A 15,669-nucleotide genomic window follows, 5' to 3' on the forward strand; every position below is an offset into this window, starting at 1 on the left:
CTTTTGTTCTTACTAAAGAAGGATCAATAATACCAAGGGTGCCATCCATAGAATTCTTCCTTTGACTACCAATACCGCATATGTTTTACTAATGTTCATGTCTTGAATTTTGCTGTGGATATAATTTAGTTGTTCCTCCAAAAAGGATGTTCCCTCATCAGTCAAAGATGCATCCTCAATTACCAAGGAAGCTTTATAGGATAACCTTGAAAGCCTTGACATCAAAAACTTATTTGGATCATTGATGGAAAGTTGGTCTTCCCCCAAAACATAATTTGCTCCAACCTTTGCATCTCGTGTCCATCGTTTGAGTATATACTGTTCAGGTAAATGAAAGACTTGGGTGATGCAGAAAAAGGCTAACATATGCCTGCATGGAATGCCCTCAAACTCAAATTTTCTACAGCTACAAGATATATAGTCCTTCTGTTTGTCATGAGTGAGTAACCTTGATTTGGAAGAAGAAGAACTTTGAAATTTCATCACATTATAAATCAGTAAATCATCTTGTACAGACGCTTGTTGCACATAATAACTGTGACTATCACTAATTTCACTTTGAAACTCTAACCATTTCTTTTTCGTGTACACCTTAACCATTTGAAGTTCCATTGGCCAATTTGTCTTAGTCCGGGGATGCTCATTAATATCAACATGGTCAGCAGCTAACTCATTGTGTCTTAGGTGTCTCAGTGCCCTATTGAAACGAATGATAAAATCAATCAATGAGTTCTTATTTGAGATGGTTTTCTTAAAAAATGCATGTGAGCTTTCAGATCTCTGACTGCTTGACATTCCAGCACAAAATACATGACTAAAATATGCGGGCACCCACTTTTGTCGCAATTCATACATCAATGCCAACCAATCATTATTCTCCAAGTTAGCACATTTGATAACGTCTTCCCATGACTTCTCAAATTCATCAGGCGTTGTAGAGTTTACAATGACATTCTTTATGCTTTGATAGTGATCACGAAAAGTCAAAGGATTTAATTTCTCTGAAAATTTATTCAATATGTGCCACAAGCAATATCGATGCACCGTATTAGGGAAAACTTGTGCAATAGCTTTTGTCATAGCAAGATCTTGATCAGTAATGATCACATTTGGTGCTCCTTTAGGCATGGCATCTATGAACTTATTAAACAATCAAACAAAGGAATCAGTTTTTTCATCGCTTAGAAAATCACAACAAAAAATAATTGTCTGATGATGATGATTAACTCCAACAAATGGTGCAAAAATCAACCCATATTTATTGGTGTTATATGTCGTATCAAATACAACAACATCACCAAATACAATGTTAGCCGTCCTCGAATACATGATCAACCCAAAAACATCTACTAAATCTGTTTTCTGAATCAGTCTCATAATCAAAGAAAAAAGCTGAATTTTTTTCCTTCTCAGATGCAAAAAATCAATGTTTCAGCATCAATACCCTTCAGGTCATCTCAGCATCAATAACCCACCCACCGGACTACCCTTCAGGTCATCTCTTAGTTGTTGGTCAAAATTTCTAAGATCTTTTTCTGTGCAACCTACCCACTCGGGCCCCTCCCCCCCTGACTCTATCTCAAATATTCGCATTTTTTAAGTTGGCAAATTAGCCTCAGAAAATTGTTGAGCAATGCTTTCTTAGCGGCTGAAATATGACGATGTGAGCGAAGCAAATGTACCTTTGAAGGAGTCGAGAGGGTATGATTATGACTTTCCATGATGTGACTGATAACCCAATTAGGTCCAGTTTGTTCTTTTACAAGTGAAATGTGTGACTTACAACCGGTTCTAATATCACTGCGGGCTCTTTCCATAGATTGTTGATCATAGTTTACATTTCTATTTGCCCTCATTTTATCTGTTTGACCTTCTTTAAAACAAACAAATTTTTTCCATACAACTTCATTTGTAATCTTATTCTTTTTGCTATTGCTCATCCTTGCACTAAAACCAACTTCTCGTGCATATTGATTATAAAACAAAAATACTTCCTCTAAAGATGAGAATTCCATACCAACTTTAGGCTTCCTATCATTTTCAACTTGGGGAATATATAACTGATTATCACCGTCATTTCTCTTCCTATTTCCGAGGATTATTAGATTCAGATTAAGTGATTACCACCCCTATTTAATAGTTAATCACTTAGAAAAGGAAAAGGAGAAACAATATTCCTTTCACATTAAGTATTGTTTCAAAACTGTTAATAATTGTTAATGTTCTAAAAATTCTAATCAAAACATATCGATAACAAACATCTATAATGGTGCAGGTAAGAATACTGATAATTATCTTTCAACATGAGTGTGAGCACTATAGATAATACCTGTTTGGTGCAGGTAAGAATACTAAATGTGTCATCTATCATACAAATTCTTCCTAGATAAGTAGGGAATGGCTCATTATGGTTACAATAAACGAGTGCTCCTTAGGGAAAGGAGTAGAATGGTATTGAGATAATGCAAGTAAATGCTGCCTTAAGGATGTATAAGCCCTTTTACTCTAACTTGAGGAAGACACTTCATATTCCTTACAGTCAAGGAGGCTAGAGTGTTGATCATTACTTCCTGGACCATAACAATCATTGAAATAACAAACATTGAAATAAGACAAGCATTATTAAGACCATTTGTTCTGGTATTTTGCTCTAGTTATGATAGGTTTTTCAATCTTTTTCCACCAAGGTTTTGTATTCTCACATCCCCTCACTAGTGTTTTGTGGATAATGATATGTACAAACATAAGAAAAAATATTCGGTACGCGAGTAACAGATTAATTTAAATCTAAATATAAATCTTAAAAGAAGCAACACTAAACTGCTATTTTAGATGAATCAAACTGAAGCACTAGGTATATTCTGTTTGCCGAATATGGAAGCTAAAATAAATAAATCCCAGCGAACAAAAGAACCATTAATCCGAGACAAAGAAAGGACCTTCGGCTCGCGAGTAGCAGGGGAGAAACTCTGTGGCGAGGCTCCTTGCGCTCGCGAGGAGTGGCGAAACCCTGTGGCTGTGGCGAGGAAGAGCGACAGCGAGGAAGGTGGTCGGCTCACTGGCGTGACCTTGCCCTCGCGAGGAGTGGCAGGGCGAGAGGGACCTTGCGCTCGCGAGTGGTGAGGGCGAAGGAAGAAGAGAGGCGCGGCGAAACCCTAGATCACAGTGGCGAGGGCGCGGCAGAGTGGTCGGCTGGGAAATTGCAAGGGAGAGAGCTTCGGCGCGTGCGGAGACGAAAATCGCGGCTTTTGTCGAGGGAGGGAGAAGAAAATCACGATTTCGTTCCACGTCAGACCGCCACATCACCAAGCGCGCAGGAGGCGCTTATACAGGGCGCTCAGTAGTGCTGCTGTATATATATAATTCAGATATTTATTAATTTTAAAAATAGACGATATTCCTTGTCAATTCATTCATTAAGTAAATCTGAAAATGAGAGTAGATTTTATAACCTAGTAATCCAATGCAGCATCCAAATACATGACTAACAAGGGAGACTTTTCAGAGATTTTATTATTGTATAATTCAATCGTATTAGTTAATAAGTAATTATATATGGGTTGGGTTTTTTATATAAATACAGTTAGATATACAGCCGCACCTACTCGTACGATGACATTTATGATGTTTTTTTAAAAAAAGGTTTAAATATATTGTGATGACATATTCCACTACAAATGCTATATTTTGAACTACGAGGGCAAAATAAAATTTCTGTAAAGTACTGGGGGTGGGTAAATCAAATTTTCAATTAACGTTATCATCGACATATCGCATTATTTGTGGACCCGCCTTCGCCTTAAGGGGTCCACTTTCTTTATCATTTAATTAAACCTACCTGAATGCGGTGGGTCCTCTGCGCCAATCCATCCGAAGCGACGAATGGAAATACCGAAATATTTCACGGACTCGCTTTATTAATTTTCTCCAGCGTCTAATATAAATTACTATTTTTTAATTTTCATTTTCTTTAATTTAAATTTTAAATTCTAAATTAAAATAAATAAATAAATAAATAAAATTATACTAGATATTCACAAAATATACAGTGCAACATGCACAACATATTATTTCCGTGTGTTTATATAAACTATATTAAATTTATTTATTTGAGCATGATCATCAAATTATTGGAGTATCGAACAGGTAAACAAGAATAACACTATGAAAGTAGACTCATTGATCATGGTCCACTATAATTATGAGAAGACTTAGGACATTTAATTAAACTTCTTTTAATTATATATTTTTTATTGATGGAAATAAAACTCCTTTCAATCTCAATGTTGTTAAAATCTATTAATAATTCATTGATAATTCAAATAAATTCGAAAAATATTCACGTGAGATCATTAACAGCTGACTTTCACAATCAATCTATACATAGAACATCATCTTCCATCTAAATATTAGAATCATAGATCAACACAACCGCTCCATCAAATGATAACCAATCCACTTAGATAATATACTTCATCTTACTTCTTATAAATTTTCACAAAATAAAAAGTATACAAACTTCCATCGAAAATCAAACTATTGCATTGATTAAAACTAGTATGTGTTCAAAAATCGAAAATGTCTATTAGACCACAATTGCATTGATGATGCTCCTAGTATGTGTTCCTGAGTCACTAGAGTGCCTTAGCCATCAATGCAGAGTCCTTTAAAACTAACATTTATCTGAATATATCAACAAACCATTAATGCAATCAATGGCAATCGAGCATTCCAATATATCATCTCATTCATAAGTAAATTTGATGCTCAAAACTAACAAAGAGGCAAATGTATATGTGAAAAATGACATGAAAGGTTTTGCTTGGCTGATTCGGATATCCTTCTTCACTCTTCCCTGCTTCCCTCGAAACCTAACTGGACATTTTTACACATTTACAGCGGAGTAGAATAAACACAACAGGCAAAAACAGCATGACTAAAGTATGTAAATCGAATAGTTTGTTGTCACCGCCAATCCATGGAGAAATATTTGAGTGAATATCCAAACCTCAGAGAACTAAAGAGGTTACAAAATGAGAAAAAGGGATGAAAACAAGCTATATTACTATTAATTTCGTCTAAGCGAGCCAGCAAAATTCTATTCCTGAGAAAGTTTTAAGTCCAATTTGTTCAGTTGAATGGAGGAGTTGCTAATCCCAAGCACTAGCAAAACCTGCTCCGCTATACCCACCTCCTTGTCCAGAAGATGAACCATAGGCACCACCGCCTCCGTATCCACCATGATCACCGCCTCCCCCGCCCCTACTATAATTGGAATCTCTGCGGAAGTCACGGCCACCAAATCGAGGTCCACCACCTCGGCGGTTTCTACCGCCGCTGCTGCCATAGGGACGAGCTACTGCATATCGAGAAAGCCATTCTGGCACCTCCTGGTTAGCTTCCTGCATAAGCTCTGACAATGACTTAGCCAGGGAAATATTGCTCTCGTTGAAAAAGGCAGTGGCCAAACCAGTCTTTCCTGCCCTCCCAGTTCTTCCAATGCGGTGCACATAGTCGTCAATATCATTAGGGAGGTCAAAATTGATAACATGTGCCACGTGGGGGATATCGAGCCCACGAGCAGCAACATCTGTTGCGACTAAGATAGGAGTCACACCACTCTTGAAGGATCTCAAGGCTTGCTCCCTTTCCTAGGAGAGCACATGAATAAGATGTTAGAAGTTGAAGGAAAAGGATACATAAATCCTATAAAAAGAAAGTGCATAAGATGAGTAGGCCAAAGACAAAAAATTAAAACCCTCAGAGATGCACCATGCTTTGTTTGTTGTTGTGAACTATCTGATCCATTGATCAGACATTATTCCAATGTCTGTCAATTTACATTGGATTTAAAAAAAAAAAAAAAAGCAATAAAAGAACTGAAGGGTTGATGCAGGAATAGAATAAGGGATGCAGTAGGACACAGATCTCAAGGGTAAAATGAAAATTTTAGCACTCAAACTTGTAAATTGCCAGACATTATCATAAGCAATTATAGCTGGTAACTATGCAATATCTTGAGTCCAGCCATGTTAGAGTTGATTAAATGGTCTTTTCAAGGTCAAAAAAAAGTTATTCCCTTAATATGTGAATGCAGTTGTGCATAAAGCAACTAATAATTAAACAGATACCTGAAATTTAAACACATTTAAATGTGGGGACGTGGTTGTGTTGTTCAGGTAATGAACATTGCTTATATTTTCTATCATAGATGAGTTATAATTTTGATTGAAAAGGCATCTGAGAATTGCTTGAGCTATAAAGTATGTCATGCAAACAAAGCAAACCGCATGGAATAAAATGGCACGAGTCACTCAATGTCCAACCCATCCAAAGCAAGAAAGTGAACCACAATTCAATAGAAAAGAAAGCAACATCCCTATATAGCTAGAGGTTCATACAAGTTTACTCACTAAAGTGGCTGTCATAATTAACACAAAATTATGAATGAGCTTAAAAACATCAAGTAACAACATAGCATCAAACCAACTATTAGTAGCTGCCATATTTCTCTATACATTCACATATAAAAAAACATTTAACCAAGCAAACTCAAATCCTTAATTAACACATGGGCCTGCATATATAATCCTAATTCCATCTACTTGCTGTAGGTGGCAAAACTAAATCAATGAAATTAAATCATATACAAAAAGGAATGATTGATTTTAATCAGTAAAGGATGCTGATCCATCGTCATAAATGCAGTTGGGAGACGAAGGGGTAGAATAATCATTTTAAAGGTAAGGAAGAAACAATATGAAACTGAAAGATCACCCTACTGCAGGAGTGATTTGATATCTCAATGTCAACATCAATCAAACTTAATATCCATGTATGAACTGAACTGTGTAAAACATAATAGTGCCTGATTGAATGCTAGAACTGGTCCCTAGTTTAGATTAGTAAAAAAAATAGTCCGTGACAATAACTGATTCCATCTCCTTGTTTGTTAGACCTAAATTAGTAATGTTAGTTTACTAAATATCACAGGTAAAAATCAACCATAATTCTATAGGTAGCTGTCAATCTCCATCCACCACCCTAGTTACCTCAATCAATTCATCAAAGCATAATTTAACATCACTACCATCATATAGGAAATGATTTATTTTTAGTAACTTCAGAACAAACCACCTGAAGAATTTCATTCCTGCAGCAACTCAAATAAACTAACACCAGATACTTTCCACTACATCTTGAGGTTGAATTATGATATTTATCCAATCTAATGATGTACCCTCATTACCTGATTTCGACTTAGTTTACATCTAAAATCACAACCTAACAAAAAGAATATGAAAAGCTTTTTAACCGGAAATATAAAAGCCACCAACAATTCACATCTGACCAAACTCACCAAACATGCAGTCAAAATAGGCGTATTAATAATCTTTTACAAATTAATGAGATTTCGACGGACTGACCAATATTTTCTGAGATAGACCAGAGTAAAGCCTATTGTATAATACCTTCACTGCAACACAATCAAAACCAAAACTAGACTTGCAATACTCACGAGGATTTGTTATTTTAATAAAAAGCTAAGATCTTTCATAGAGTATTTCCAAATACACTTTCGCCGTCTCAAGGAAAAATAGCATTTGATTCTGTTACACACTAAGATCAACAAGAGGTTAATCTACAATATAAAATTGGCCTTAATATGTTCGTGGCTGACTAGTTTCAAACAGTTAATTCAAGTCATGTCAAACTTCAGTATGGTTTTGATTAACATAAGATGGAAGTGCCTGCATGTACCTACTGTGACAAAAGAGCACATTACCATGTTTAGTAGATACTTTTTCTTTTACTTCTTTTTGTATTTCGTAGATGTTCAATGCTGGCATAGCAGTGTGGATTCAGTAACACATTACCATGGATAGACTCTTTCAACCATATTAAGGAACCTTAATGACACCATGAATATGTCTATAACCTCTACCAATAAGCACAAGAAACAACTACTACAAATTATTCAATAAATGACAGCTTTGGGCACAAATATGTATCCTTAATGAAAACACCTAAAACCAAAACTGATCTCAACTTTCATCTACATATTAGATTGATTATTTTCATAAGTACACTAGCCTAGAACACTTTTTATTGGTTAGAACAACCACAGGTTAGAGGAGAACTGATCCAAGTAAAAAAGGTTAAAACCAAAATATAGGTAAATCACCTGTTGCGTTCTATCCCCATGAATGGTGGTTGCTGGAAACCCATTCATACACAACCAATGTTCCAGTGAATCAGCTCCTTTCTTTGTTTCCACAAAGACTAAAGTCAAAGCTTGCTGCAGGCAGGAAGCAATTCTATCAGTTATTCTCATAATGAAAAGAATTCCTGTTTATCTCCTACAAAAAAATCATTCACATGACAAGAGTAAAAATTTCATTAGTTATATCTTTTAGTTAAGTTTAGGAAGCAATATGCATAAAGGAGGGCAGAAGACTTTTAAAAAATAAAACAGCGGCGTACCTTCCCATGGGTCTCATTAGTTTTTTCAGCATGGACAAGATCCATAAGGTAACTTCTTTTCTCTGAATCTGGAACAAATTCAACTCTCTGGACAATTAAATCAGTACTGGAGCCAACCCTTCCGACAGCGAGAAAGATGTAATTGTAAAGAAAATCAGAGGCCAATCTCTGCATATAAGAATAGTTAACATGTCATTTGTATACACAATACAAAAAGTGGCTACGCAAAGAAAGTCTGGTATCAGATTGAAAAAAGAAATTGCATGGAACAGCCAGTAAGAAGACATGATTAGTAAAGAAAGATGATATGCATGAAGCATGTCAGTCTCACAAATTTGGACCCACATTGTCCACCTTGAAATCCAAATCAAGACTGCAACAATTAAAAAAACACAGACATGACTTAAAAATCATAATCAAATGTCTCAGGATCATTGAGATACTGATTAGTAAGAACAAGATTTGATCAAATCTATCCAGTTCGCCTCTTAATTGACCATGGTATCAGATAACTAAACACTGTCTTGTCCATCATAATTAGGACAATTACTGCTCCAATTTACAAAAATTGTATTGTGATGCATATGAGGCATCTAATCAAGAAATGTTAAACCAAATAGAACAATAATTAAAACACCAATTACACAGCAAAATAAAAGGCATGCATATTGCCAAAGAAGGATCAGTCAGAAGTCGCATGCAACTTTATGCTATGGTTTTATATTGCAAAACTTCAAAGGGTAAGAAGACTTTTAGCATATCATTTAACTAAAAAAAATTAAGAGAAGAGCTACATAAAGTAATTTTGAAAGAAATGAAACAAAACACTAAATAATACACTGTTTGAGATGTAGGACCAACCTGTATCTCCTTTGGAAATGTAGCGCTAAAAAGCATTGTCTGCCTCTGACCTGGTGGGGGCATATCCATTTGCTCCACAATTCTCCTAATTTGCGGCTCAAAACCCATATCAAGCATTCTATCAGCTTCATCCAGTGCTAAATATCTAATATTTTGTAATGACACTCTAGCCCTCTCAAGCAAATCTACAAGACGACCAGGAGTTGCCACAAGAATGTCAACCCCTCTCTCTAAGTCCCGCAGCTGGTAAAAGAATATTCTGTAAGCTAGTATTCCATTAAAGAAACGATGAAATTTCAGTATAAAATATAATGCCCAATCACTACTCTAGTTTAGAAAAATTTGTCCAAAACAAGCATAAATGAATTGAGATTGCAAAAGTAACAAGCAAATAAAAATTCTTCATCTGATATTACTTTGATACTCAAGCAAACAGCAACCTTGCACAGAAGAGCAAAGTTCCAACAATATCAATGACAGTATCCAAGGGGGGAAAGTAGACGAGACAAGAATAATAATAGATTCAATTTTTTTCCTTGTTCAGTAATACAATAGTTATGGTAGGGAATGAATAACCATTCTAAATTCAAAAGAAATAGAAACAGCAGTGAGCATTTATCTCATTGTATAAGCATGCAAGGATGTATACCCATCATTAAGCCAAAAAAGTATGTAACATGAACTGGTGAAAACAATCATATCTGCATGGGAATTACAACTTGCAGGGATAAGCCAGTGCATGCATAAAATTGTTCAAACAATTTTTCTGAAGGTCCAAAAAATGAAATGATAATATAAAAAAGCAACTTGATTTTTGTGAAGTAACATAAAATACAGACATTTTAAAATTAATAATGAAGGCAAAGAACATTTAGTGAATAAAGGATTCAGTATTTCCTTTTTTAACTGAAGGTAGTAATCAGGAAGCTTACATGGATAAACCCAGGGAAAATAACAGAAGTGGTAAATGTGTTTCACTTAAAATACAGCTAAGATAAAACAAGGACACCAGGCTATTGTTAGTTATAATAAAATATATGGTTGGAAATTAAGAAGTTATTTGAGTTGCTATGTATCACAAAATTTACACATGGAAATTCACAGATGCACATCAGATGCACATCAGGTCCTGAAACAATTTAATTTTCAAGTGTTTTGTTTTGCATTTCCTATTTAGATTTCCCTAGTTTGTGAAAGAATTAGAGAAGGTTTAAATTTATAAAATTGATTGCTCAAACATAATTTTTAAAATGATTAATTTAATAGATTGTTTTTTTTTATAAAAATGCATCTAATTTGGCAGGCTCTTCTAGTCAAAATTGTCAATAATGGCTGGGGATACTTCTTCTCCAGGTGCATTTCACTCCTCTTTGACCTTAGACCACCTGTAATTATCATTCAATTTCAGGATGCATACAATCAATTTTCATCTTTTTGTTGTTCAATTTGAGCCCTAAATCTATTGCAAATTGCCACATGCTGTTTTCATTTTGTTCATTGCATCAATAGGTAGTTAACTTTCCTTGCAGACATTTTATGTCAGCATAGAATATCAAACATAACCAATTCATCTATCACCGGACAGATGCAACCAATCCTTCAACAAAAGAAAGCGAAAAACAAGATAAAAGAATGACACTATCACACTCGTCAAAACTTTTTGTCATCATTGATGCTTAGTTTGTTCAAGTTTATTTCCACTAACTTTACCATTGTATGGTTTCTGTAAGAGCAAAAGGGAGGCCAATCTACCCCAAATTACCAAGGAAGCTAGGGGGAAGTCCCTGGATCCTTGAGTGGGCCAAGAGCATCTCACTTACCCATGTGGGACTAAAGAAGCAAGTTCTCTTTTTCTTATATGCTTAACAAGGACCAATCCAATCTAAATGCCAAGGAACTTAGGTCGGGGCCTGGGGCCCTCAATACTTGAGCAGCATATCAATGAGACCCTCGTTTTAACAATGATGAAGAAAAGAGGGGAAAATAGTTTACAAGAACACCATAACCCCAACAGAGAGTCTGCTCGGTTAACGAGTTTAGAAAGATGAAATGTGCTGTTTTCATTGTATCTCTAAACTAGGAGCATTACATCATATGAATAGGACTCAAACACAACCCATATAACTTTCCAATGCAGGATAAAACCTATCCAATATATAATTATGTTTAATAATACTTCATAACCTAATAACTCTAATAGTATCCATAATAAGTCCCAAATAAAATTGACCCTATATCAAAAAGAAAAGATATGGTATAGCTTCGAAGAGAGAATAAAAAAAATGAATCACTACCAGCAAACTTGCATCAACCTCAAATCAACAAAATGAGATACCAGCAAGCTGTAGTTGTTTGTTCACTGTAAATCTTTGTTGACTAATTCCTAATTTCTAATTACTCTTCACTTTAAAACCTGAACCTTAGCCAGCGATTAACATATTTAAATGCTACTCAATAATTGAGAAAAGACCTTTTATCATTTAAGATGCTAGAATACAATTGAAATTAGGTATAGCCAATCTAAATGATAATGGCTTTAATGAATAGATAATTACTTTAAGCTTTGGTACTCACCAAAACAAGTTGCTATGCTAATTAATCAATTTGGAAACTTGGATCTATTATGAAATATTACATGAATCAAGGTTTAGAATATTTTACCTCGAAAGCAAATTATTATGTTACTCCAACTAGAAAGAAAAAAGCTCAATTGCTAGTCCAACAAAACTATCAAACTTGGTATAATAAATTAAATATCCAACAATTGAGTAATTGAACCTATTAACACCTATGATTATTCCTAATATAACTTTCACAACTCAAGATAGAGAACACATCTGGCTTGTTACATAAAATAGAAAGAATGCATAACAAAAATGATTAAGATGCTTGATGAGGAGGAAGATGACACAATAATGAAGCAGCAACCTTAGAGCAAGTGACTTAGACAATGCAATTGGACTTAGTGATGATCATCAAGAAAAATTTTAAAGTATAAAGTTGATGATCTACAAAACTTGATAATTGACATATCAATTTGTGAATCTCTTTCAAGATGAAGACACAGCAAGATTCTTGGAATTTTTTAGCATGAAATGACACCGTGTAAAAGGTTTCAGTGTAAAATAGATAGACTAGAGTTCCAAGATCTTCTTAGAGATGAGGAGTTAATGACGGGAGAGAGATACTAAGTAAAATTTGATGCTACTCCAGGTTATTAGATGTCAGAGAAAAGTATAGGTTTTGAAATCTATATTTGAAGAGGACAAGGACTAATCCTGTAATCAACAGGCAGGTCAACAGAGGTGCTGAGGATAACAGTGAGATCAGAGTTACAATATGTACTCTCTTGATAAGAGAAAAATGTCAAGAGGAGATGGAGTTTTCAATTATTTTACTCTTATTTAAAAACATGCACACTAGATGAATGAAAGATGTTAGTGGTACCTCAATTTGAGAAAAGAAACTAGGGATGAAGGCAACAGCAATCTCCCTCTTCCCTTTGGTGAAGGACCTTACAAGATTGTGATTATCTTGTCAGGCTTCAAAAAACTTCATCATTTTCTATTATTGTTGCAGTGAGGAAAGATGATGATGAGAGCCAAACCACCAACACAAACCTAGCGGTATGAAAAGGCCATAAGAGGAGAATTGGTGTGACACTGCCATTGGAATCAATGTTCGCAAGTCATACGAGCTGAACTGTATGTCTGAAAGAATACAATCTTTGGATTAGGTTGCGAAAGAAAATATGGTCCTATTGTCTTTGGTTATGTTGGAGAAAAGAAGATCTTGTGAACAAGAAGCATGGTTGATTGCATTTCAATAGTGAGGAAATAGATGTTTCTATTAAACATAGGATTTCTTTGGAGGGTGATGCTATGATGAGTGACAGAAATGATCAATTCAATGCAGGGATAGGCTAGTGGCGGATGCATGGAGAGAAAGAAAAATTAATTAAAGAAAATAAGCTCAGTAGGGAGAGAAAAAGTCATGGGGATGGAGGAAAATCAGGCTTGATAGTGAAGAGCAAGAAGGGCTCACTTTAACATGACATTCGGGCCTTCCCTATGGGGACTGATGAAACAAAATCTAAGCCTAGGAAAGATACTGCACTCGTATCAGTTGAAAGAGAAAATATGGTATTGTTGTTCCTATTCCAAGAAAATTTACAATATACATAGAACTTTGGCATAATGCCTAACAACTTTATATCCCCTGTGGGACTATACTTATGGCACCTATAATTGTAACTAATAGAACTTTTAACAATTGCAACATCTATCAAGAAAACACAAAAAATAGGGATTTATTTCTGCTAAAGGAAAAAAACAGCTAAGCATGAAATTATGTATAACCATACAATTTCAGTCTTATGATAAAACCTATATAACAAGAACACCGATTGATCAAAAGCATCCAACAAAGTTCATAGCAATGGAACCTATTATACCTAGCCAATTATAAAATTGAAAGGACCTTAATGTGCTAACTAGCTCTATCACTGCATGAATAATCTAAATCGCATAATTGTGCCCTTCAAATAACAAGGTGGTTTGCCTTTCACAAAAATCTATTGAACAATTAATCAATAAGCTGTGTATCATCAATGGTGCATTTACCTCAGCATTATCAAGTTTGTGCCAATAAAATTTTGCATTTTAAAGACATGAATAAAGTCAGGAAACAGAATCAGAACCTGTTGATGAATTGGAGCACCACCATAGGCAACAACAACCCTCACGCCAGTTTGATAAGAGAACTTTCTTGCTTCCTCGTGTATCTAGGAGAAACAGCCATCAATTACTAAAGAAAATATGAAGTTAATCGATTAGGGAAAGAAAATATGAAGTTAATCGATTAGGGGAAGAAACATCAGAAGAAATAACTGCCAAGAAAAGCATGATTTTGGTCTCAAGTGAACATACTTGGATAGAGAGTTCTCGAGTAGGTGATAAAATCAAAGCAACAGGAAACACTGTCCTCGAGCCTCTTTGCCTTTGTGATGGTGGTCCTCTGATGATCCCACTGATGATTGGGAAGCAGAAAGCAGCCGTCTTCCCAGACCCAGTCTGAGCACAGGCCATCAGGTCCCTACCAGCAACAGATATTGGGATCGCATAACGCTGGACTGGGGTTGGCTTCACATACTTGCACCTCTTAATGTTCTGATTCAATCCCTCCCCCAAATCGATCTCTGTGAATGTGTTAACGGATGGGGGTACATTCTCACCACTAGTCTCCACTGGAATGTCCTCGTAGGCATCAAAATTGATGCCAGTGTTCTCCTGAACATCAAAAACAGCTTTACTGGTTTCTTCCTCATTGGCAAAGGGGTTCACCTCCGACTCCCTGCGGTCCCAACCTCTGGCGTTCCAACCACCGCCACCTCGGCCACCATCAAGACCAGACCTACCTAAATCACGGGAAGCAGTAGCACCCCAGCGGCTTCCTGTAGATGCTTGTGGAGGATAAGCAGAAGGCAATCTAGCGGCAGAAGGGCCGTTCCCGACCACAGGGGCCTCCGAAGCTTGCGACCGGTTACGAAGATGAGGAGGAACGTAGGAGTTAGTCCGGCGAGGGGCAGTATCTGCTGCGCCCGCCGAGCTCTCGGCGTTCGCAACTGCATCAGCCCATGAAGCGCGCATGATTAAGAGGACAAACCAAACGAATAACTTGCACTATCAGTTGAGCAAGAGATCTAAGTAGAGCTACCGATCATCAACAACGAATTGTGTTTGCCTGCCACAAAAAAAATTAAAAATCGTACACCTTTCAGAGCATTGACGAAGATAACGAGGAAAAAAAAACAGATCTTTTGAGGAGGAAAAGAGGAACACCGACAACAAAATAGGAACTTTTTGCTCTCCTCTCGGAGAAGGCGGTGGTAAGAATCGGGAGGGAGAGATAGATACCTCTCTAGAAAACCGCGAGCGACAGAGAGAAAGAGGCCACAAATGGCAAGATGGGAAGGACGGACCAGAAGAAAGAAACCCTAATTAGCGGATTGAGGGCGTATTCGCGCGCGTATGTTTTGGAGACACGAGCAGGGTTACGTTACATACAACCCGCGACAGACTGTATAAACGTAACGTTAAATTACTTGTCTGCTTTAGCAGAAATCATAGCAGATATGAATCATTTCATTTCTAGATCTTTTAATTTATTTATGAATTATATTGTAAAAATTTACTAACAGTATTAACTGCGAATAATATATCATATCAAATAACCATACCTAATAAAAATTTAAAATTTTCAATCTCATATATATGTTGCTAAAGAAATTGTTTCACTTTTTGTTTTAGGATCATCACTAGTCTC

At 36.0% G+C, this 15,669-nt stretch overlaps 1 protein-coding gene across 2 annotated transcripts; it reads right to left on the minus strand.

The window, feature by feature from the left end:
* Positions 1-4,933: 4,933 nt before the first annotated feature.
* LOC141816468 (DEAD-box ATP-dependent RNA helicase 52B-like) lies at positions 4,934-15,354 on the minus strand. Of its 2 annotated transcripts, none has more exons than XM_074704243.1 (7): positions 15,261-15,354; positions 14,274-15,087; positions 14,045-14,128; positions 9,346-9,588; positions 8,485-8,652; positions 8,186-8,299; positions 4,934-5,651 (listed from the first exon to the last, which is right to left on the minus strand). In XM_074704243.1, the coding sequence occupies exons 2-7, from the start codon at positions 14,991-14,993 to the stop codon at positions 5,151-5,153; spliced, it is 1,830 nt and encodes a 609-aa protein (XP_074560344.1). In that variant the 5' UTR covers positions 14,994-15,087; positions 15,261-15,354; the 3' UTR covers positions 4,934-5,150. The 2 variants fall into 2 exon arrangements, with proteins under 2 accessions (XP_074560344.1, XP_074560345.1); XM_074704244.1 differs by having other exon boundaries at positions 15,190-15,265.
* Between the last annotated feature and the right edge of the window lie 315 nt (positions 15,355-15,669).

This window comes from Curcuma longa, unplaced genomic scaffold (assembly GCF_044706935.1).
Source record: "Curcuma longa cultivar G26 ecotype Majalengka, Jawa Barat unplaced genomic scaffold, ITB_CL_G26_1.1 contig_16828, whole genome shotgun sequence".
Lineage (NCBI taxonomy): Eukaryota > Viridiplantae > Streptophyta > Magnoliopsida > Zingiberales > Zingiberaceae > Curcuma > Curcuma longa.